This window comes from Protopterus annectens, chromosome 6.part0, assembly GCF_019279795.1.
Source record: "Protopterus annectens isolate FY-2018-M chromosome 6.part0, PAN1.0, whole genome shotgun sequence".
NCBI lineage: Eukaryota > Metazoa > Chordata > Ceratodontiformes > Protopteridae > Protopterus > Protopterus annectens.
Window position 1 is genome coordinate 1,134,712,651 of NC_056737.1, and position 25,621 is coordinate 1,134,738,271.

At 43.9% G+C, this 25,621-nt stretch overlaps 1 protein-coding gene across 2 annotated transcripts in view; it reads right to left on the minus strand.

Annotated features, from left to right (window-relative positions):
• The window catches only part of TANC1 (tetratricopeptide repeat, ankyrin repeat and coiled-coil containing 1), a 3,647,153-nt gene that overhangs the window by 194,372 nt on the left and 3,427,160 nt on the right, over window positions 1-25,621 (minus strand). The window contains exons 26-27 of one of the 2 annotated variants that reach the window (XM_044074752.1): window positions 9,045-9,068; window positions 8,841-8,932 (exon numbers count right to left, since the gene is read on the minus strand). In XM_044074752.1, coding sequence (XP_043930687.1) covers window positions 8,841-8,932; window positions 9,045-9,068 — 116 coding nt within the window. The remainder of the gene's footprint in view (window positions 1-8,840; window positions 8,933-9,044; window positions 9,069-25,621) is intronic. The other variant, XM_044074753.1, reaches the window with a different exon arrangement.

The following is a 25,621-nucleotide window of genomic DNA, read 5'->3' on the forward strand; positions in this document are numbered from 1 at the left end:
GGTTGCTCCGACAGCATTATGTAATTAAATCTTCGTCCAAAGTAATGTAAAGCAAAATCAAACCGACGTTTAATAGTGTGCTTATTGAATCTAACACAAAACCGACAACTAGTAACGTCGTGGTCAGGGCCTAGGCAAGGAATGCAGTAAGAGTGAAAGTCTTTATGAGGTATTTGCTTCCCACAAGAAATACAATTAATAACTTTTACTGACATTGGTCTGGAGCAAGAAAAAGTTTCCCCAACGGGGTACTTAGCTTTATTGAAGACTTAGGTTCTGAAATTCAATTTTGAAAATCTCAGGAGTCGGCTGACCGGCACTTGCGAACAGCTTATGCTTCGGGCACCGCGTGGCAAGAAAGACTGAAGAAAATGGCGTCAGTTGCAACTTTTATACCCCTGGTGCACTGACGTCAGGGATGAGGCGACAGTAACCGACGCCGGACCAAGACTTTGGAACTCGGGCCGACTACATGTCGTCTTCCAGCAGGATAACCCAAGTGTAATGACTGCAACAGTGAAACACGATGAACATCCAACAGGCGAATGTCTGCTCCCAGAGTTTGCAACCGGGGCTGAAGACATCAGGGTTGTCGGTGCCGAGAGGGCGAGCATGGGTGTCGGCACCAACGGCTCCACAATCAACTGATCAGCTCCCTCCAGCTCCGAAGGCTCGACTCAAGTCAGAGGAGGAACAGCAAGTAGGGTAGATGACTTGATCGGCTCCGAAGCTGCCAGAGTCGAAGCCAATAAAATTTTTGGTAGTGCTGGATTCGGGAATAATCTCCTCACCACTTGATCCACATCCGAATCCGACAGTCTGGAAGCTCGAGAGGAGGCCACGGACGGAGCAGGTGAACTCAGAATTAGAGACCGTAGGGTTAGAGATACCGGCTCCAAAACTGGGGACCAGCTCCTACCCACTACCTAAACTGTCGGCTCCGCTAACTGTGAAGCCGAGTCAGACACCTTCCTTGATACCTTCAGAGCCAAATAGCTTTTTGGCTCCCAACCAGAGACAGAGGAGAAAGAAGAAGCAGGTTTTGGCTTTTCCTGAGGAGCCGAGTCCAAATCCAATTAAAAGGCGGACTTAATAAGGCCCCCCTTCCACTAACTTCCTTTTTCTTTCTGCCAGAACCCTAGTACTAAAACTATGGCACACTGAACACACTTCTTGAATATGGACCTCTCCTAGGCAATAAACACAAATGGTGTGACCATCTGTGAGAGACATTTTCTGGTTACATTTAAGGCATTTTTTGAAGCCCGACTTTACTTTTCCAGACATTTTGATCCAAGTAAAACAAAATCCACAAGATACACCACAAAGTCAATAAAGAACTGAAATCTTTGATCAAGTCCACTGGACTAGAAATTTTAAGCCTAATTCGGCTGTAAAGAAAAAATAAGCCTACTGACTAAAATACTGGAAACTCAATGCAATTCAAACACTAAACTACTCCAAACTTGGCTATCTCAACAACCTTGTGGTTAAACAATCAAAGGTTACTTATAACGAAAATAAAGCCTAACTTCGGCTATATAAAAGAAAGTAGTTAAGCCTAACCAGCTAAAAAGCTAGAGCCTGAATTTGGCTAAGAAGGGTAGGGTAGAACAATAAACCAAACCAGTGGTCTGAGTGCCCAAGATAAAAACTTGTAAACCTAAAATAAGGCACACACGGAGCTCAGCAAAATGGACAACTGCTTTTATGAACAAGCACAAAAACAATCCACAGCAAGCTAAATTACAGCAGCACAGCACAGCACAGCAAACGAAATTGTAAAGCACAAGCAACAGCACAATAACGCTGTAAAGTTAATCCACATATGTTTTCATCACAGTAACTTCATCAGATACCTAACCTCTCTTCCTTTGATGAATAAATAAACAAATCTAATTTAAATGAACCAATGAGTGAACAAATTCAATTACACATGCAAAATGCTTTAAAACACATGTACCTTAAAGGTGAATGAATCTAAAAGTTAAAACCAAAAGTATATATATTAAATAGATATGTATATATATATATATATATTATGTTATATAAATACTTCAAACATAAACCTTGGTTAAAATTGCTTTGTTAAATATAAGTATTACCAACACAAACCTAAAATGCAAATGTTTTTTCAAAAGCAGAAGCTAAACTGAATCCACACTACAATGAAATAGCACCATCTTGTGGAAATTAAATTAAATGCATGCTCATCTTGTTAAAAGATAAATACATGTATTATTATTAAAATAAACCATACAATGCTTGCATATATAATATATCAAATTATTTAAAAATATAAATATAAATATTATAATAACAACATACTATAATTTAGCTGATTTCAATTTCAGCACAGGTTTCAAGGATAACATTTCATTTAAACCAGGGGCAGAACTTGCATCAAGAATAATTTGCCAATATAGCTCCCTATATTCCAACCGAGTCTCCCAAGGCCCTATTTTAGGTTTATAGGGTAGAACAATACCTGAGCAGGCACAAAAAACGACCTAACACCAATAAAGGAAATTATAATAAACTCCCCACAAAAAGAGAGTAAAGAAAGTAAATATGAGCCTAACTTCGGCTAAGGAAAACATCTTCTCAATAAATGACAAAAGGAAACCAATAAAGAAATCTTTTACTTCATTAACAAGAAAAATGGCCTGAGCTGTAAGGAACATGCACGATCTGTTGCAGCGGCAAACTAGATCTGGGGAAGTAGAGGAGAATCATGGGATAGGGTTTCGGCCTCGAGCTCTTTGGAGACCACGAGCTTTGCAATTTGGCCTCTCGGAGACGAGGGATCGGCTCCGAACCCATCAGTAAAAATGAAGGCGAAATTCACCAACTTCACATCTCATTTTTCCTCAGTTTCTGAAAATCATGTCTTGCACCAAAGCTGGAGCTTTAACTACTTTTTCCTGAACAGCTGTAGGAGTCTTCCCAGTCAGTATTTTCTGTTCACCTTTTCTAGTTGATTATCTTAGAGCCTCTCTCAGTTTCTTCTTTGCTGGTATCCAGGCAGTGTACTTACTAGCCAGTAGCTGAATTTACTAAAACTGACAAAGAGTTTTTTGCCCTTGTGTTTCAATTTCTTTTTTCACACTGGGAAGACTGAAATTAAGCTGCTGAACAGTGTTCAGACATCTTGGATAGTCTCTGTCTCAAAGAAAGCATACTGACTCTCCCGTGTTGAAAGGTCCTCTGTGGAATTCAGGACTGAGTCCATCAGTATTGCAGGATGGATACCAGTGCTATCAGCACCAAAGATTCCAGGGCTGAAGTCACCAATTTTGCCATTTAAGGGCTGAATGCCAGAAGCAATGAAGTTCAGAATGTCCCCAAAGGTGGAAACAGAGCAGACACCGAGATATTGGCAATGAAGCCTTCGACCCCAATGATTGCTGGGGCCAATAAAGGTGATGCTGAGGGCACTGGCAGTGAAGAAAGGATATCTTTGGTCAGTGATGGCATTGGCACAGATTATTGCACTGGCTGCAACACTATCAGTGCTGATACAGGGCTTAAACGAAAAGTACAGTTGTGTACACTTACCATAAATGTAGATGTTCGAGTGTATTCACTGTTGCAGTCATCACACTTTGGTTATCTGCCTGCAGGCAGCCCTCAGTCGGCCCAAATACCAGAGACTTAATATTTCTGCGTTGGTTGCTGTTGCTCCAGGACTGACGTCAGGTTGTCAGGGGTATAAAAAACAGGCAACCGATGCCATTACATCAGTTTTTCTTGCCCCAAATGTCAGGAGCCCCCAACAGGGAGCTAAGCTATGGTGGGGAAATCACCACCAGTAAAAAGTAAATACCAATACCCTGCAAGGGGTGAGTAATATACACAGAGAGGAGAGAGAGAGAGAGAAGGGGGCTGGAGGGAGGGAAAAGTACAGTTGTGTACACTTATGTATCTACTTGACAGCCTCTTTAAGGAATGGTGCATTTCACTGTTTATAATATGCATACAATCCACCATGTTGTTAGATCTTCAGCCATTCTTATCATTTGTTTTTTAGGCATAGAGGCCTGAGCATGTGGCCTGGGCATAATTTTTTTAGGCATGGATCGAGATTTAGGCCTAAGTAAAGAAGGAGGCGTTGGTTTAATATGCAAGTCCATAGGCCTGAATACACCCTCAGAAGCCGGTGCCTGCACAGCGGCTCCGGACCCATCCAAGGTAGAGACATCCGCGGGTTCCATAGTTGAAGCATCTCGCGGCATACCGGACTCCGAATGGGTCTCAGTAGAGGCCTGCGAATCAGAAGTAGCGGGTATCAGGGGCTGCAAAAGCACTTCACTGAGTACCGGTGAAATGGCGACTGGCTTAGGAGAATTGCCGTTGGCAGTTTTGGACCTCGGCGGCCTGTCTCTGTCTTTAGCTTTGCGTTTTTTTGGAATCCCGGTAGTCGGATGGCTAACCGACTACATTTCTGGATAATTAAACAGAGAACCGAATATTTAGAGGCGAAAATATACCGACGACGGATAGTGCGCTGATTAAATAAAGCACAAAACCGACAGCAAGGTACGTCGTGGTCAGGGCCTAGGCAAGGAATACAGTACAAATGAAAATCTTTATGAGGTATTTGCTTTCCAAAAGTAATGCAATTATTAACTTTTACTGACATCGGTAAGGAGCAAGAAAAAGTTTCCCCAATGGGGTACTTAGCTTTAGTTTTAGACTTCGGTTCTGAAACTCGAAAATGAAAATTTCAGGAGTCGGCCGACCGGCACTTGCAAACTGCTTCTGCTTTGGGCACCACACGGCAAGAAAGACTGATGGCGTCAGCTGCATGTTTTATACCCCTAACGACCTGACGTCATGGAAGAAAGGACAGCAACCGACGCAGGACAGGACACAAGACTTTGTTAATCAGGCCGACTGAGGGCTACCTACAAGCAGATAACTAAAATGTAATGACTGCAACAGTGAAACACGAAGAACATCTGATAATGCATAGATCCTGCCCTGAAGTGTAGGCATTTTCTGCACGAGTCCCTGATAGGGATGTGCAGGTGAGCATTTTGAATTTTGTTACCACCAGGAAGGTGTTTAGAATGGAAAGATCTAGGATTGGGCACCAAGTGCCTCTTTTCTGGGTACCAGGAAAAGTCTGGAATAGAACCCTTGACCTATCTGTTCTGCAGTAACAGGTTGAATTGCTCTTATGGAGAGCATGGGTTGAACTTGGTTTTGTGCCTCTGCCCACTGGTTTAGAGGAAGGTCTGGGAACCCTTTTGGGGTTAGCAGTGAGTAGAAGTAAAATTTGTACTCCTGGGATACCATGTTGAGGACCCATCGGTCTTTGGTGATGGAAGTCTAGTTTTTTGCATGATGGGCAAGTTTTCCTCCTAGGGGCACGATCAGTTGGGCAGAGGTGGGGAGTGGATTTGAGAAGTCATTGTGAATTCTTTCCATAAGGGGGGGGGCATAGAACTCCCTGTTTTTGAAGTGGAGCCACTCCATTGCTTAGATCTCTGCATACCCTGAGACTGTAGTCTGGGGGGGGGGTCCGTTTCCCATGGGTCTAGTTTGAGATGGCCTTGAGGGGGCTGGAAAGAACCAATTCTACGAGGGGCAATGCCTACTGAATCTAGGAGGCTGTACTTGTAAGAAATCTTTGACTGTCTGCATAGATTTAGCTTTTTCTTCCATCTTTTTAAGAACCTCTTCTGCTTTGGTGCCAAACAGATTGTCCTTGTTCAAAGGAGCGTCTAGTAATTTTGATTTGACATGGTCAGGGCAAGGTCTGTTCCTTAAGCCAAGCATGCCTTCTCGGTACAGAACCAGTGACTGCTGCCCTGCAAGATGATTCTAGGGTGTCAAAACCACATTGCAAAGTATGCTTGCTGACTTGGCCTGCAGAATGCATTAGCTCTTTTAATTCTTTATTTTCTGCACAGTCTGTAAAGGTAGCTAATTTTTGCTTAATAAGTTACACAATATGTCACTGGTAGTTCAGCATGTGAAAGTGGCAATTCAAAGCCCTAATGACGAGAGTTGCAGACGTGTATACTTTCTTACCCCATCTGTCTAAAGCTCTGGAATCCCTGTCCGAAGGGGTTGGATTCTTAGCTGTAGTTGCTTTGATACCTTTAGGCCCCTGGTAGATGACCTCTGGGTCAGCAGTAGGATTTTTGAAAAGGAATGTGTGAGAGTCAGGAACTCTGTAGTACCTGACTGGTTTCCTAGGAGCAGGGGGTAAAGTATAGGTTCATAAATTAGTACTAGGGTAACTGCCATTGTGAACTATTTTAAGCCTAGCCAATTGCCCCATAAGAGAATCAAACCCTAGACCTTGTGTTTGTAAGGTAAACATCTTAACCATTATGCCAACCTCCCCCTGGATTCCATGAAGACATCATCCACAACATCCAGGACTGGGGGTATTGCTAAAGGACCATGCTGTGGCAAATCAAAAAATTCTCTAACTATCTTTTTGGACTGAGGATAGTCTTGGCATTCCCAGTGGAAATGCTCTCTTAAAGTATGTAAGGTTTCACCAAAAGAAAAAAACTCTGCAGGAGCAGCAGAGGGAATGGATTCCTCTGGATCTGAATCCTCATAAACAGATAAAGGCATGTCTTCATAATCAGATACCTCAGAGTCGTCGAACTCGGTCTGTTCAAGCTGCTGAGGACAGTTCTATTTTTCTCTTAGCAGGGGAAGGCTGGCTTCCCCTAATCAGCATAATAAGGTCTTCTGCCATTTTAAGCATCTGATGTTGTTGCAAGGAAGCAGGTGCTTGGGTTTGGGTCGTCGTTTTTTTTTAAACGTAGCTTGTACTCTTGGCCTTAGAAACTCTGTAGTTTTAGACAGAACTGAAGACGTGAAAGAAGTCATCGGTTTGTGTCGAATATAGGTAGTGCGAAAAACTTTCTCAGAAGCCGGTGCCTGCTCAGCGGCTCCGGAACCATCCAAGGTAGAGACATCCGCAGGTTTCGTAGTCAAAGAAGAGACTTGCGGCATACCGAACTCAGAACAGGCCTCAGTAGAGGCCTGCGAATCCATAGAAGCAGGCATCAGGGGCTGCAAAAACACCTCACTGAGTACCAGCGAACTGGCAACTAGCTTAACGGAAGCATTGTCGGCAGTTTTGGACCTGTGCAGTCTGTCTCTGTCTTTATCCTTAGGTTTATTTCAGAAGATCAGTAGTTGGATGGCTTATCGAAGCCATTTCGGAATACAGAGATTGAGAATGAAAGTATTTAGTGACAATAAGGGCCCGATGATGAATAGTTTGGGCATTGAACAAGGCACAAAACCGACAGTGAGGTACATCGTGGTCTGGGCCTAAACAGGTGACGCAGTAAGAATGGAAATCTTGGTGTGGTATTTGCTTTCCACAGGCAAGACAATTGTTAACTTTTTCTGACATCAGTTAGAGAAAGAAAAAAAAGATCTCCAACGGGGTACTTAGCTTTAGAAGACTTCAGGATGATTCAATTCAGAAATGAAAACTCAGGTAGTGGCTGACTGGCACTCATGCGAACTGCTTCTGCTTTGGGCTCCTCGGCAAGGAAGACTGATGTAATGGTGTCAGCTGCATGTTTTTATACCCCTGACGACCAGACGTCAGTCCTGGAGCGACAGCAACCGACGCCGAGATACTAAGTCTCTGGTATTCGGGCTGACTGAGGGCTACCTGCAGGCAGATAACCCAAGTGTGATGACTGCAACAGTGAAACACAAAGAACATCTGAAATAAAGGTGGTCAAAGTTTCTTTACAAACCACTATAGGCACACTGTGGGCTAAGATGACACCACATTGCAAATGAGTCTTCACAAAGGAAACATCATGTGTCCCCAGTCAAGTTGAGTCAGGATCTGTAAAAACAAAGGGACATTGTGGATACTGGATGAGAAGCCAGCTATCTGGAAAGCTCATGCTTTGAAGAGAAGCTCCCTGTTTTAGTGGCACCTGATGTCAACCGTTTGGGAAGAGACAAGGATCTGGCAGGAGTAGCTACAGAAGAGGGTCTATGGAACAAAGGAGAAGTGGAAGACCGTAGTGCTTTAGTTGGTGGATAGTTTCTGTAGAATTGGAATATCTGACATGTCTGCCCTTCTCTTCTCAGTTTTTTTCTCTGGATGGTTGGGTGGTTTATCTTTGGCTAAAACTATTTTTCTTTTTCGGACAGCTCTAATTTAAACAGCCCCTTCTGAATAAGTTTGGTTCTGCCTGACTAGTAAGGTCCTGCAACTAAAATTTCCACAACTAGAGCAGTCCCACCCACCCCAAGTCATGCCATGCCATATCATGGAGATTTAGGGGCTGAATTTAAATGCCCACATTCTGAGCATGGGGTGAAAAGATTGAGTAGAAAAAGTAAGAGAAGCCCTAGGCATCGAAGATGAAGATTCTAAAAACTACAGAGTTACAACCTGACAAACAACTTTACAAAATGTAAACACTTACCTTCAGAAAAAAAAAATTAAAAAGGCTTAAACGTAAGATGGCAGAGGTACAATGACAGCAATAACATTTGGTGCACTTTTCCGGGGAGAAGCTCAACACTGCAAGGAATGCTGTTGCCAAAGAAAAGGCGCCAAGGTGACTAAGTCCACCAGTTTCCAGTGTCCAGAGAAGTTCAGAGTAAATCTCCAATTTACAAATGTTCATACTGCAGCAATGAAACCCTGGGATGAAAATGTAGTTTTAGACAGTCTAACTGCCAAACCAACACTGTGAATCAATGATATATACTGAAGCATTACACAAGTTAGATTTTTATTTTCAGGCACTGCATACATTTGCTTAACTTTCACCAACTTAGAATGGTCAGTTTTACATAACGGTGGACTTGATTCTGCTCCACTGTACCTTATATAGCACATTTCCTTCTTCCATCAATTTCTGTAGAAGAATAATAAGGATATCAGGTTTGGATGTGGCCATTGCCCAGGCAGCATTTCCTGCAAAATAATGCCTTATTTTAATACGTTGTAATGAAAGATGAGACTCACTTGGAGAATTAACACACACAAATGCAATGTATTAATGTTAAAAGTTACCTAGGCTCAGTACCTGATCGATCAGAAGTTCTACAGCCTTTAGAAAGCATTAGGAAAACAGGAACAAGAAGGAAAGACAGGATATCATTTAAACATGCCACTTAATTCCCAATTTATGATTTGCAATCACCAGTTGAACAGTGAATCTTTTTTACAATTAATGTTAACTGTAATTTTCCAGTTTGAAAAAATTTAGTAATGTAATAACCAGAACTACAACGATACTGACAGAAGTTTGCTATTAAAAAAAAAAACCTCTTCTGAATAAAATAAATAGCAACAAAATGTGTCACTTGTTGAAAAAACAACAAATTTGTAAGCACGTCATAGATTTTGCTTATCACTGTGAAATACTAAAGGACACAGAGACACCAGTGTTAGAAAAAAGTACAGTTGTATACACTTATCATAAATGTAGATGTTCGAGTGTATTCACTGTTGCAGTCATCACATTTGGGTAATCTGCTGGCAGGTTGTCCTCAGTCGGCCTGATTAACAAAGTCTTGGGTCCTGCGTCAGTTGCTGTCCCTTCTTCCATGACATTAGGTAGTCAGGGATATAAAACATGCATCCAACGCCATTACATCAGTTTTTCTTGCCCCAGATGTCAGGTGCCCCCCTAATGGGGAGCAAATAAAATTAAAAACACAAAAATATACCTCCAACCAAAAGCAAATACACCAAAAAGGCTTTTAAGCATAGCAAAAGAAAGTAGAAGTATAGCCAGAGAAAAGTAGGGGGCTGGAGGGAGGGGAACCAGGACTGCAACACTGAATACACTCAAACATCTACATTTATGGTAAGTGTACACAACTGTACTGTGTTCTTTGTGTTTCACTGTTGCAGTCATTACATTTGGGTAGATTCCCAAAGCAATGGTTAGGAGGAGGAGTTTATACAGCATTAGGGCCAGCTATAAGGCCCTGCAAGAAAGCAGTGGCAAAGCCAGCTCTGGATTTAGAGAAAATTGGTAAATGATAATGCTTAATGAAAGTATGTACAGAACTCCAGGTAGCAGCTTCTGGAATATCCCTGGTAGGAACACCTCTGAGAAAGGCTGCAGAAGTAGATGCAGCACTGGTGGAGTGAGATCTGATACCCAGGGGGATAGGTTTTCCATGGTGCTAACAGCAGAAATGAATGCAATGGCTTATCCATTTAGAAATGGTTTGTTTTGAAATAGCCTTCCCCTTTGCCCCTGCAGCAAATGCTACCAGCAATTGTTCAGATTTTCTTCGAGATTTAGTCCTGTCCAAGTAGAATCTAAGTTGTCTGTGCACATCCAAGGAATGCTGAATCCGTTCCCCTTTGTTCTGTGGAGTGGGAAAGAAGGTTGGCAAATGAATGGACTGATTAAGAGCCACACTGGGCATGAAGGATGGATTGGTCCTCAGAGATACCCTGTCCGCATGAAAAATGATGAAAGGCTCCACTGCCATAAGGGCCTGTAATTCAGATATCCTTCTAGCTGAAGTGATTGCTAAAAGGAAGGCTGTTTTCAAAGAAAGAAATTTTAAGTCTGCAGTAGCAGCTGGCTCAAAAGGATGTAGAGTGAGCTTCTCCAAAACAAAGTTAAGGTCACAGGCAGGGGTAAGAGCTCTCCTGGGAGGTCTCAAGTTCTTTGTCCCTCTGAGGTACTGCTTGAGCAGGAGACGAGAGAAGAGGGGTGGTTCTGTGTTATAGTGAGCTGAAATAGCTGAAGCGTGGATTTTAATAGAGGAAAAAGACAGGCCCTTGTGAAGCATCTCAGTTAAGTAATGCAAAACCTGAAGTAAACTGGGCGCTGCTGTGCTCATCGCTAAAGACTGGTTCCAGGCACAAAATATTTACCATTTGTCAGCATAAGATTTTCTAGTACTAGGTCTTCTTGCCTCCAAGATGACATCCATCACAGGTTTGCTGAGGGATGATAAGGGTGAATTTAAGTGATTAGCCAGGCTGCAAGGTTCAATATTGGAAGTTGAGGGTGCAGAATTTGGTTCTCCTGCTGAGACAGCAAGGAAGGGGTCTGAGGCAGGTGCTATGGAGATATTTGTGACACAGTGCGCAGGAGTGGGTACCAGTGTTGGCGTGGCCAGTCTGGAGCAATCAAATTCATTCTTGGTTTGTCCTGTTTGACTTTTAGCAGAACTTTGGAGAGCAGAGGCAGAGGGGGAAAGGCGTAGACTGATAGGTTTTTCCAGCTGAAGAACAGAGCATCTACTTTCCAGGCTTTTTTGTGGGGAGTCCTTGGGCAAAACTTGTCCAATTGGTAGTTCTGGGGGGAAGCAAATAGATCTATGTCTGGGCTCCCCCATTTGCTTGTCAACATGTTGAAAATCCATGGTTCCAGATGTTCTTCATCTCACATTGCTGCTGTCTTTTCTTGCCTCAGTTATCGGATGTCAGAAAAAGTTAATAATTGCATTTAGCCCCTGTTCCTAAAAGCATATGTTAAAACTTGATGAGGACTTGATTACTTTGATCAGGGTTTCTATAAGAGAAAGCCTAGGGTGGAGGCAGATTTAGAGGGATGGATCATTCCTCAGACTACCTTGATTCCTCAGCTGAAGAAATTCAGGAATTCCAATTTTGTTTCTGCCCTAGCTATTCCTCCTGTCTTAGAAGTTGTTTGTTGTGTTTTTTTTTTCCTTTTCTTCCTTAATCCTGATTCTTTACCTCCCCCTTACCCTACCAACAGACAGATAGAGTTCCAGAAGCACACAAGTATTTGTACAAGTGTGTCCTAAGCTGATCCGAAACTATTACTCAAGGTCCAAAGGGTATTAGGGGAGGGCTTTTGATTGCCAATTTCATGCTGCTGAGTATCATTTTTTTTGTTAGGTCAATTGAAATCTAAAGGTGATGCTTATCTGAGGGGTATAGAGTGTAAGGAGCTCCAGGAGTTGGTTCATGCATCAGATCACCCAGACAAAATGGATATAATAAATATAAATCACAAGTTTTTTTTTTACACTTTTCCTCCTTTTCTTTCATGCGCATGTGGTGCCTCCTCCTCAGCAAAGGATGGAGGCTCAGAGCAAATTTCTTTTTTACAGATGGGGCAATTCAGGTGGTCCCTCCGCCTGGATTTGTCCATTTGTTTACCTATACTACCTACATTCCAAAGTTCAAGTTTATTAACATTACAACAACTTCTCTGCTCATGCTGGCTGTAGAATCACTGACCCTGGATCTCAAAGAGGCCTATCTTCACATCCATCAGGCCCAGCTGGGGGATTCCTGAGAGATTCGGGCTGGTACTTCTCTATTATCAGTTCTTGCATTGCCCTTTGGTTTATCTACAGACAGGAGAATCTGGTCCTTATTATCTGGACGGATTGCCTGATTCTGCTCAAAAAAAAAGAAGACAAGTTACAACAACATCTCCAGTAATGGCAGTTTTAAGGTGCCTAGGGTATTCTGTGAACGAAATAAAAGTCCAGTCTAGTGCCCTCTCAGGACATGTGCTGTCAGCTTGGTATCCTCTGCTGAGGAGTTTAATTCAGCCTCCCTCCTTTTGGCTTCTGCCACAGGTTCATTTGTTATCCCAGTCAAACAATCAATCATTTTGTCAAGGTGGGTGCAGTCCATCTAACTAAACAGCGTATTCTGTGATGGAGCGGTGGGGTCTCAACTTCCTCAACAGGTTTTAGATGTCATTTTTTTTCTTTGGAGCACAGCAAAGGGCTTTCAGTGCCTAATAATTTTTTTTTACAGTATCTACAGCATCTTACTTACTGGACAAGGGTTTGTCATTCTCTTCTGTGAAGGTTCATGCTGCAGCCATTTCTGCTCACTATGATTGTGACCCTCCCTGGGAAAAGTCAGGGCTGGGTTTGCCACTGCAGTTTTACAGGGCATGTTAGCAGCAGGCCTTCTGACATCTGGGGCACTCACTCATGAGGGTCCATGAGATTTCTGTCATGTGGGTCCATGAGATTTCTGCTTAGTCCGTCTGCCAGTGTATTCAATTTTCCTGGCAAGAATTGAGCTTGTAGGTGCACTTGGTAGCTCAAGGCTGTGTTCCACAATGCCATGGCTAGTCTGCAGAGGGGATAAGAATGTGTACCCCCCTGCTTGTTTATGTACCACATAACCATGGTGTTGTCAATCTTTACCATTAGTTGTCCTGGAAGAATGTAGTCCTTGAAAACTGTCAGAATATTCTGTACAGCTAACATTTCTTTTTGATTGATATGCAGGTGCATTTGACTTGGGTTCCATTTGCCCTGAATGCACTTCCCTGCCAGGTGAGCCCCCCATGCATACTCTGATGTGTCTGTTGTTAGGGTTTGGGCGGCAGGGGGTAGAGTGAATGGTAGTCCCTTGTTTTGGTGGCAGGCCTCTGCCCACGAAAGGAACTCTAACTGTAGGCAAGGTATGATAGGGATCATTGCTTCTAGATCCTAAGAATGTTGACACCATAGGTTTTTTAGATACCACTGTAGTTTCCTCATATGCAGTCTTGCATATGGAATTAGCAGAATGCAGGAGGCCATGAACCCCAAGGCTTGCAGTATTTGCCTTGCAGATAAGAAGGGATTTTGTGGCCATTAGTGTGAAGTAAGTTGTCAAATGAATTTGTTTCTCTGGCGTGAGGAAATATAATTTGTTGACAGGGTACCAGATGGGATTTCTTTTCGTTTATGGTGTACCCCGGACAAGTTAGCACCTTTTGTACAAATGCCAGATGATTCAAAAGTATGTCCTGGCTTTCTGCCTGAATAAGACAATCGTCCAGGTATGGGTATATTTGAATATTTCTTTGCCTGCAAAATGCAATGACTGGAGCTTGGCACTTTGTGGATATCCTGGGCGCAGTAGATAAGCCAAAGGGCAGTGCAGAGAACTGACAGTGCATGTAGCCAGCTTTGAAGTGTAGGTATCTTCTGCAAGATTTCCTGATTGGGATGTGCAGGTAGGCTACTTTTAAATCCTGTGTCGCCAACCAGGCATCTTTGCCTAGCATAGGAAGTAACTGGTGAAGAGTTAGCATCTTGAATTTTGGAATCACCAAAAAGGTGTTTAATACAGAAAGGTCCAGGATAAGATGCCAAGAGTTGCCTTTTCTGGCTACCAGGAAAAGTCTTGAGTAGAAACCTTGTCCCTTTTCCTCTTCTGGTACAGTTTGAATAGCCTTTATGCTTAAGAGAGAGTACTTGCTTTTGAGCCTCTGCCCACTGATTTGGGGGTAGATCTGGCCAACCGTTTGGGGTTGGTAATGTGTGGAAGTGAAATCTGTATCCCTGGGAAACTATATTTAAAACCCATTTGTCCTGGGTAATGAGTTCCCAGTTGTTTGCTTGCAGAGCAATCTTTCCCCCTAAAGGAGCAGTCATTTGAGAAGTGCTTGGAAGTTTTAAGGTTAAGTCATTGAGACAGTTTACCATAGGGTGGAATCTTACTGCTCCCTGATTTGGAAGCCCCCCCACTGTTTAGTCCTGTGCGTACCCTGGGACTGAAGCCTGGGTGTTCTGCTGGTTCTGGGTTTGGACTGAGAAGGCCTGGAAGAGGCAGGAAAAGACCAATTCTTAGAGCGCCAATGCCTACTAAATCTTGGAGGTTGTACTTGTAGGAAATCTTTAACACAGTTTGCAAAGATTTAGCTTTTTCCTCCATCTTTTTAAGAACTACTTCTGCTTTGTTGCCAAACAGGCGGTCCTGATTTAAGGGAGCATCCAGCAATTTAGCTTTAACATGATCTGTTAAAGATTGCTCCTTAAGCCAAGCATGCCTTCTAAGTACAGACCCAGTGACAGCAGCCCTGCAAGATGCCTCTAGTGAATCAAAACCACATTGCAAAGTATGCTTTCCAACCTGTTCAGCAGAATGCATTAAATCCTGTAAATCCTTATTTTCAGCACAGTTAGGAATCAACATCATTTTCTGCTTAAGCAATCCAATGATATGCTGCTGATACTTTTAACATATGAAACTGACAGTTTAAGGCCCTAATGGCCAAAGTTGCAGAAGTGGCAGTAGTAGCCTTGATGCCCTTGGGTCCCTGTAAAATGGTCTCAGGATCCACAGCAGGATTTTTAAAAAGGAACTTGTGAGAGTCAGGAACCCTGTAATATCTATCAGGTTTTCTGGGAGCAGGAGGTAGACCAAGCTAGATTCAGAAAAGGCATCAACAACAATGTCTAGTACAGGAGAGAATCAGAGTAATCCTGGCTTTCTAAGAGTATGCAGGGTTTCACCAAAAGAAAAATCCTCTAGGGGAAAGCAGAGGGAATAGAGTCTGCTGCATCATCATCAGAATAGGTAGAGGTAAGGGTAAATCCTGGTCTGTAAACAGACAGACATTTCAGAATCCTGGTCACAGATATATCAAGCAAAATTCAGTCCTAGGTCTCTTAGAGGGAGAAGGTTGTCTTCCCCTAATTAAAGTAATAAGGTCTTCAGCAGATCTTATCATCTGTTTTTTTAAGCATAGAGGCCTGACCATGCAGTCTGGGCATCGGTTTTCTAGGCATAGTTTGAGTTTTAGACCTTGAAGAAGAAGACAGCGTTGGTTTAATATGCAAGTCAGTAGGCCTGAATACACTCTCAGATGCCAGTGCCTGCACAGCGGCTCAGGACCCATCCAAGGTAGAGACATCCACAGGTTCCACAGTTGAAGCATCTCACAGCATACTGGACTCCGACTGGGTCTCAGTAGAGGCCTGCGAATCTGAAGTAGTGGGTATCAAGGGCTGCAAAAGTGTCATCGGCAGCTTTGGACCTAGGCGGCCTGTCTCTGTCTTTATCTTTCCGTTTTTTCGGAATGTCGGTAGTCGGATGGCTTACCGAAGACATATCTGGATAATTGAACAGAGTACTAAAATATTTAGTAACGTAAATACATCAACGACAAATAGTTTGTTGCTAAAATAAGGCACAAAACCGACAGCGAAGTACGTCGTGGTCAGGGCCAAGGCAAGGAATACAGTACGAATGAAAATCTTTCTGAGGTACTTGCTTTCCACAAGAAATACAATTACTGACTTTTACGGACATCGGATTAGAGCAAGAAAAAGTTTCCCCAACTGGGTACTTAGCATTAGTCGAAGACTTTGGTTCTGAAACACGAAAATGAAAATTTCAGGAGTCGACCGACCGGCACTTGCGAACTGCTTCTGCTTCGGGCAGAGCACGGCAAGAAAGACTGATGTAATGGCGTCAGCTGCATGCTTTATAGCTCTGACTACCTGAAGTCACAGAAGATGACACAGCAACCAACGCAAGACCCAAGACTTTGATAATCAGGCCGACTGAGGGCTACTGCAAGCACTTAACTCAAATGTGATGACTGCAACAATGAAACACGAAGAACATCTGGCGACTAGCTTTATGGAGGCATCGTTGGGAGTTTGGGACCTGTGCGGTCTGTCTCTGTCTTTATCCTTACATTTTTTCAGAAGATCGGTTGTCGGATGGCTTAACGAAGCCATATTGGAAGTTGAAGACTGAGAGCGGAAATATCTAGCTACAATAAGGGCCCAACAATGTATAGTTCTGACATTGAACAAAGCACAAAAGTGACAGCAGGGGATGCCGTGGTCTGGGCCTAAACAAGCGATGCAGTAGGAATGAAAATCTTATTGTGGTATTTGCTTTCCACAGGCGAGACAATTGTTAACTTTTTCTGACATCGGTTAGAGCAAGAAAAAAGAATCCCCAACGGGGTACTTAGCTTCAATTCGGAAATGAAAAATTCAGGTAGCAGCCGACCAGCACTCGTGCAAACTGTTTCTGCTTCAGGCTCCTCAGCAAGAAAGACTGAAGTAATGGTGTCGGCTGCCTGCTTTTATATCACTGACGACCTGACAGTCCTGAAGCGACAGCAGCAGACGCAGAAATACTAAGCTTCTGGTATTCGGTCAGACTGGGGGCTACCCTGGCAGGGATAACCCAAATATGATGACTGCAACAGTGAAACACGAAGAACATCAATAGTTTACTAGGAAAAAAAAAAGATGTAGGCTCCTCTCAAAACAAAACTCTTATGGTTTATCCTTATTTCACAAGTACATTCAGTAGGGGTTTATCCTTATTTCACAACAAGTACATTCAGTAGGTGTCTCTCTATCAGTAGTCATCTCTTTAACAGGAGCAATTTCCAGCTTTCTCCAGGTGTTCATTCACGTTGCTATCTGCCACAAATCCCCTTCCAAGAAGGGCAAAACAAATACATGCAGGAGCAAGAGATGTACACATCCCAGAAAGCACAGTTGTGTACACTTACCATAAATGTAGATGTTCGAATGTATTCACTGTTGCAGTCATCCCGAATACCAGAGGCTAAGTATTTCTCCATCGGTTGCTGTCGCTCCAGGACTGACATCAGGTCGTCAGTGGTATAAAAACAGGCAGCCGAGGCCATTACATCAGTTTTTCTTACCCTGTTAGGAGCCCCCAATAACGAGCTAGGTTATGGTGGAAGAACACCACCAGTAGAAAGTAAATACCAAACATTCCTTGTAAGGAGAGAGAGAGAGAGAGAAGGACACAAGGGGGATGGAGGGAGGGAAACCAGGACTGCAACAGTGAATACACTTGAACATCTATATTTATGGTACGTGTACACAACTGTACTATGTTCTTCTTGTTTCACTGTTGTAGTCATCACATTTGGGTTGATTCCCAAAGCTGAAGAAAAGGGTGGAGGCAGTCATGAAGACTGGGGGCTGGCTAGGATGCCCTGCAAGAGTGCAGTGGCAAAGCCTGCCCTGGATTTGGAGGAGATAGGCAGGTGGTAATGCTTGGTAAAGGTATGAACAGAAGTCCATGTTGCAGCCTCCAGGATGTCCCTGGTGGGGACCTCTCTGAGGAAAGCTGCAGAGGTGGAGGTTGCTCTGGTGGAATGTGTCCTGACCCCCTTGGGGGGAGGTTCTCCGTGCTGTTTGTAGCAGAAATGGATGCAATGTGCTATCCATTTGGAAATTGTTTGTTTGGATACGGCCTTGCCCTCTGCTCCTGCAGTGAAGCTGACTAGCAATTGATCAGTTTTTCTAAAAGATTTAGTCCTAACTAGGTAAAATCTGAGCTGTCTGTGCACATTTAGAGAGTGCAGAATCCTTTCCCCCTTGTTTTGTGGGTTAGGGAAAAAGATGGGCAAATGAATGGATTGGTTGAGAGCTATACTGGACACCACTTTTGGCATGAAGGATGGGTTAGTCCTGAGGGAGACCCTGTCAGCATGGAAAATGATGAATGGCTCTACAGCCATAAGTGCTTGTAGCTCTGATACTCTTCTAGCTGGAGTGATGACGAGAAGCAAGGCTATCTTCCAAGAGAGAAATTTTAACTCTGCTGAAGCTGCAGGTTCAAAGTGGGGGGGGGGGGCAGAGTGAGCTTTTCCAACACAAAGTTTAGGTCCCAAGCTGGGGTAGGAGCTCTTCTGGGTGGTCTCAAGTTGTCAGCCCCTCTTAGGAACTGTTTGATGAGAGGGTGCGAGAAAAGAGGTGGCTCTGTGCTGAAATGAGCAGAGATGGCAGAGACATGAATTTTAACAGAAGAGAAGGATAGACCCTTGTGTAGTAGATCTGCCAGGTAATCCAGGATGAGAGGTAGGGTGGGCTGTGACATTCTGGCTTCCTTAGCCTGGATCCAGGTGCAAAACCTTTTCCATGTGTCAGCACAAGACTTTCTAGTGCTGGGGCGTCTGGCTTCATGTATAACATCTAGAACTTGTTTGCTTAGACTGGCAGCTTCAGGAGAGTTCAGGGAATAAGCCAGGCTGCCAGATTGAGGGTCTGCAATTGGGAATGCATGAATTCTCCATTCCTCTGGGTCAGGCAAATTGGGATCTGAGGTAGGTGCCATGGTGGCAGGGGTGACAGGCTGCACAGCAGTGAGTACCAGTGCTGCCGTGGCCAGTCTGGGGCAATCAGGACTGTCCTCGGTTTTTCCTCCCTTATTCTGAGCAGTACCCTTGAAATGAGTGGTAGAGGAGGAAATATATAGACCAAGAGGTTTACCCACTGGAAGGATAGAGCATCCACTTTCCAGGCCTTGCTGTGAGGTTCCCTGGTGCAAAATTTGTTGAGATGATGATTGGAGTGGAAGGCAAAGAGGTCTACCTTCGGGGTGCCCCATTTCTGGGTTACATGGGTGAAGGTTCTTTGGTCTAGCTGTCACTCGTGCGGGTCTAGCAGGTTTCAGCTTAGGTTGTCTGCCAGAGAGTTTAGAGAGCCTGGCAGGAATTGTGCCAACAGGTATAGTTGCATGGCTGTGGCCGTGTGCCAAATGGGCATGGAAAGCCTGCACAGAGGATAAGAGTGAGTCCCTCCTTGCTTGTCGATGTACCACATCACCGTGGTGTTGTCCGTTTTGATCAGCAGAGGCCCTGGGGAGAGTAGGGGTTTGAAAGCTGTCAGGGCATGCTGAACAGCTAACATCTCTTTTTGGTTGATGTGCAGATTTATTTGATTTGGGCTCCATTGGCCCTGAACCTGCACCTCAGGCACAGTCTGATGCGCACCAAAGAAAATCTTTCCTTAGACAAGGTATCATTGGTATAAGACTTTCCAGGTCTTGAAAGTGCTGACACCAAAGGCTTTTTAGGTACTACTGTAGTTTCCTCATATGCAGTCTGGCATATGGAATGAGTAGAATGCAAGAAGCCATGAACCCTACAGCTTGCAGGATTTTCCTTGAGGATAAATGGGTCCTGGTGGACGGTTGAGAGAAGGAGGTTGTCAGGTAGGTTTGTTTTTCTGGTGTAAGGAATGCCATCTGGGATGCTGTGTCCAGGCTTGCTCCCAGGAATACAATTTTTTGTGTGGGTACTAGTTTTGATTTCTTTTCGTTGACAGCATACCCCAGGGAAGTCAGTAGGTCCTTTACAAAGGTCAGGTGCTTTTAGCAGCTTTTCCTGACTGCCTGCCTGAATCAGACAGTCTAAGTATCGGTAAATTTGAATATTTCTTTGCCTGCAAAAAACAATGGCGGGAGGCAGACATTTTGTGAAAACTCTGGGAGCAGTGAATAAGCCAAAGGGAAGCACAGAGAACTGAAAGTGCAGTGATCCTGCTCCGAAACGTAGGTATTTCCTGCATGACTCCCTGATTGAGATGTGTAGGTAGGCCTCTTTTAGATCTAGGGTGGCTAACCAAGCATCCTTGGAAAGCATAGGAAGAAGTTGTTGGAGGTTGAGCATTTTGAATTTTGACATTACCAGAGAAGTGTTTAGAATGGATAGGTCGAGCATAGGGCAACATGTGCTCTCTTTCCTGGGTACCAGGAAGAGTCTGGAGTAGAAACCTTGGCCTGTCTGTTCTGCAGGAACATGCTCTATGCCCTCATAGAGAGAGGGAAAGGACTTGCTATTTGGCCCCTGCCCGCTGGTTTGGGGGAAGATCTGGGAACTCTTTTGGGGTTGGCAGAGTGTGTGTTGTATCTCTGGGACACTATGTTGAGGACCCAACTGTCGCTGGTAATGGTGGCCCAGTTGCTTGAGTGGAAGGAGAGTTTTCCTCCTAGGGTCAAGTGCAGGTGGGCAGAGGGAGGGGGTGGAAGTGTAAAGTCATTGTGAGATACCATAAGAGGGTAGTTTTGCACTCCCTGCTTTTGAAGAGGAGGAACTCCATTGCTTAGATCTCTGCATTCCCTGGGGCTGTTGTCTGGGGCGCCTGCTCCCATGGGTCTGGGCTGAGCTGAACTGGGGGGGGGGACCAGTGCTTGGAGGGGCAATGCCTACTGAACCTCAGTGGCTGGACCTGTAAGAAGTCTAACTGTCTGCATAGATTTAGGTTTTTCTTTCATCTTTTTAGGACCTCTTCTGACTTGGTGCCAAATAAGTTGTCTTTGTGCAAGGGTGCGTCCAATAATTTGGATTTGACATGGTCTGGCAAGGTCTGTTCCTTAAGCCAAGCATGTCTTCTAAGTACAGAACCAGTAACTGCTGCCCTGTAAGATGTTTTTAGGGCATCAAAACCACACTGTAAGGTGTGCTTAGTTACTTGACTTGCAGAATGCATTAACTCTTGTAACTCTATTTTCTGCACAAGCAGGGAAGGAAGATATTTTTTGTTTGAGGAGTTCCATGGTATGTTGCTGATATTTCAGCATATGGAACTGAAAATGTAATGCTCTTATAGCAAGAATAGCAGAGGTGTATACTTTTTTACCCCATCTGGCTAATGCTCGGGAATCCCTATCTGAGGGGGTGGGATTCTTAGCTGAAGTTGCTTTGATCCCTTTAGGTCCTTGAGAAAGGACCTTGGGGTCAGCAGTAGGATTTTTTGAAAAGAAATTTGTGAGAATCAGGGACTCTATAGTACATGTCAGGTTTCCAGGGAGGAGGAGGGAGGGTGTCAGGGGTCTGACTGGATTCCATAAAAACATCATCCACAACATCCAGTACAGGAGGAATGGCCAGAGGTCTGTGCTGTGGAAGATCTAAGAATTCCCTGAGTCTCTTTTTTGACTGAGGACAGTCTTGACATTCCCACTGGAAATGCTCCCTTAAAGTTTGTAGGGTTTCCCCAAAGGAAAAGTCCTCGGGTGAATAGGCTGAAGGGATGGATTACTCTGCATGAGAATCCTCGTAAGCGAATAGGGGTTGCATATCTTCATAGTCAGATGCATCAGAGTCATTGGACTCCTGTTCAGATAAAACTACTGGGGACAAGTCTCTTTCTTTTGGAAGGGGTAGCCTGGCTTCCTTCCTCTGATAAGCATAAGGTCTTCCGCCATTTTAAGCATTTGAGACTGAGGCAAGGAAGCAGGGGCCAGAGCTTGGATCGTCGGTTTTTTTTGGGTGTGGTTTCTTACCCTGGGCCTTAGAAATTCGGTAGTTTTCGAAAGAACTGTAGACGCGAAAGAAGTAATCGGTCTGTGTCGAGTATCGGTAGTACGAAGTTTTCCTCGGAAGCCGGTGCCTGCTCAGTGGCTCCGGACCCATCCAAGGTGGAGACATCCGCAGAATCCTTAGTTGAAGAAGAGTCTTGCGGCATACCGGACTCCAAAAGGGTCTCGGTAGCGGCCTGCAAATCCACAGAAGCAGGCATCAGGGGCTGCAAAAGCACCTCAATGAGGACCAGAGAACTGGCAACTAGCTTAACGAAAGCGTTGCCAGGAGTTTTGGACCTGTGCGGTCTGTCTCTGTCTTTATCCTTACGTTTTTTCAGAAGATCGGTTGTTGGGTGGCTTACCGAAGCCATATCAGAAGTCAAGGACCGAGAGCGAAAATATCTAGCTACAATAAGGGCCCAAATACGTATAGTTCTGCCGTTGAACAAAGCACAAAAGCGACAGTGGGGGACATTGTGGTCTGGTCCTAAACAAGTGACACAATAAGAATGAAAGTCTCGGAGTGGTGTTTGCTTTCTACAGGCGAGACAATTCTTAACTTTTTTTGACATCAGTTAGAGCAAGAAAAAAGGATCCCCAATGGGGCACTTAGCTTTAGAAGACTTCAACTTCAGTTCAGAAATGCAACAGACACTCGTGCAAACTGCTTCTGCTTCGGGCTCCTCAGAAAGAAAGACTGATGTAATGGTGTCGCTGCCTGTTTTTATACCACTGATGACCTGACGTCAGTCCTGGAGCAGCAGCAACCAACGCAGAAATACTAAGCCTCTGGTATTTGGGCTGACTGAGGGCTACCCTGGCAGGGATAATCCAAATGCGATGACTGCAACCGTGAAACATGAAGAATATCTTAGAAGATACAGAAAATTCTGAATTGTGTTGATCTGCATATGTTAAAAAAAACAACGTAAATGCCTAATGCAGATGGCCTATGAAATTAAGTGCTTTGATTCAGAAAAAAAAACAATGGGAGTATTGGCGATAGCAGCAGAAACCAATTTGGTACCGCTGGAATGGAACTACAAGGGATATTCATGTTTTTCCGACTATACCTTCAGGTCAATCTTATGGATTACTAACAAACATGAAAATAGAAAAAGAAAAAAATTACTCTCTACACAATAAGGAAAAGCTGTCCAAAAAAGAACCTCCACTATCTGACTTTAGACAACAATAAAAAAGAAGGGCCTCACTGAGACTGATACCTGGTGTCAGAGCCATGGCCTCAAGCTCAATGCCAAAAAGTGCAGTGTCATCCCCTTTGGTAAAAACTCTGTACCCATGAACTACCACATAGGCAGCAATCTACTTAACACTGAATGCATGATAAGAGACCTTGGGACCCAGGTGGACAGTAGTCTCTCCTTTGATAGTCACATCGCCACAGTAGTCAGGAAGTCCTTCTACGTGGCATACCTCATCATAAAAGGGTTCTCATCCAGGAAAAAAAGAAGTCATTGTTCCCCTCTACTCGTCACTCATTAGACCCATTAGAGAGTACAACACCCCTTTTGGAATGTACCTCACAAGACATCTGCAGCAGCTGGAAAGGCCACAGAAGTACCTCACAAAGAGGATTACTGGCCTCAAACAAATGCCCTAGACTGACCGCCTCAAAAAAAACTCCAGCTTTACTCCATAGCATATTGCCTACTCCAAGGTGATCTCTGCCTAACATATAAAGCTATAGCAAACCCAGAGCTGTTGGACATGCTACACCTAAAGAAATCCCAATCCCTCCGAGCTACATGCTCTAGGGACCTAAACCTTGTCACCACAATAAACATGACACGCTGGAGGGATAGATTCCTGTCCCAGAGACTTCCTATACTCTGGAACAGGCTACCCATCTATGTCAAGCAAAGTTCTTCATTAGCACTCAAGAAAAATCTTGATGAGTGGATGGGAAATAGGAAATACACCCCTGGGATCACTTCTGTGTCTCTGCTCGACAGTGGCACAGGAAAATAACTTTCTTGGGTGGCGTAAGCTACGGAACCTTGCTGGCTAGGTTTACGTAGGCTCTTGGGCTGATGGCCTAGTGCCTACCTATGAACCTATGTACTCACCATAGCGTTCCATGTGAGTTGTTTCATCTCACCTTCATTCTACACTGATGGGTTCGGAGCCGATCCTCGGCTCCGACACAACCAACTAGCAAGCTCAAAGTTTTCCAGTAGCTTGAGACCCAACCTCTTATCCCACAATGCACTGCTAGAATTACCTCAGATCTTGTTTGCTGTGTACCATATAGAAAACATAAGTTTTCCAGTAGCTTGAGACCCAACCTCTTATCCCACAATGCACTGCTAGAATTACCTCAGATCTTGTTTGCTGCGTACCATATAGAAATACAATAATTATTCTGCCTAGGAATGAAGACACACTGAAAAACCAGGATGAAGACAGCCTCCAGGTCAACTGCCAGCCAGGATGGGGAAGGAGGGAGGGACGTGAGAATGAAGGCGAGATGGAATAACTCACATGGAACATTATGTTGAGTACATAACTTCTTTATGTGAAGTTGTTCAATTTCGCCATTCATTCTTCACTGATGGGTAGTGTCCCTAGCACCCTGATCTTGGGTGGCTCACGGAAGTACACTCTTCAGAACCATAGAGCCAAATGAAGCCCTGTCCCTGGAGGCCTTATCCACTTTGTAATGAGTTACAAAAGTATGAGGTTTAGACCATGTGGCTACCACGCAGATGTTGTGCAAAGGTAATTTGGCTTGAATAGCTGAAGAGGTAGAAACTGCTCTGGTTGAATGAGCTTTCACCTTACAAGACAAGGGCATGTTATGACAAGAATATGTGTAAGTGATGCAATCGGACAGCCACTTAGAGTTGTTTTGGCAACTGGTTTACCTTTCCTGGCCTCAGAAAAGACACAAAAAGCTGATCTGATTTCCTAATGTCTTTTGTTCTTTCTAAATAAAATCTAAGTTGTCTGTGAACATCGAGTTTGTGCAACATATATTCCAATGTGTTGGTGTGATTAGGGAAGAAAATGGGCAACTCAATGACTTGATTGATGTTAATCTCAGAACATACTTTAGGCAAAAAGGATGGATTTGTTCTGAGAGATACTCTATCAGCATGAAAGACCATACAAGGAGGCTTGATGGACAGGGCTTGGAGCACTGACACAGTACGAGCTGAAGTGATGGCTACTAGGAAGATAGTTTTCCACGATAGAAATTTTAGTTCAAAAGATGATGCAGGCTCAAAAGGAGGAAGAATGATGCGAGATAACATAAAATTCAAATTCCAGGGAGAATAGGGTGTCTTCACTGGAGGCCTCATGTGAAAGGAACCTTTCAGAAAAGCCTTAGACAATTGGTGAGCCATAATATTCAATCCAGCGATCCCTAGATGGAAATTAGATATAGCAGCTAGTTGTACCCCCACCATAGCAGCCGCTGCTCCTTTTTTGAAAATTTCTGTCAAGAATTGTAAAATAGAAGACAATGGCGCTTGGTAAGGTTCAATGTTATGGGAGGAAGCCCAAATGGAAAATCTCTTCCACTTGCTACGATACAATTTTCTAGTGGAAGGCTTATGGTTAGTAAACAAAATTTGACTAGTGTCATGGGAAAGATTATAAAGCCTGGCTATGCGGGGAATTGGAGCAGCCAAGCGGTTAGCTTCAGTGTCTGCAATGATTGATGAAGATCCCCTGACAGATGTGTCAATAAGTCCGGTACTGGGTCCAGGATCCATGGGTCTTCCAGAATGTGATGGTAAAGAAACGAAAACCAAATCTGCCGAGGACAATGAGGGTCTATAAGGATGATTGTCCGTCCCAGCA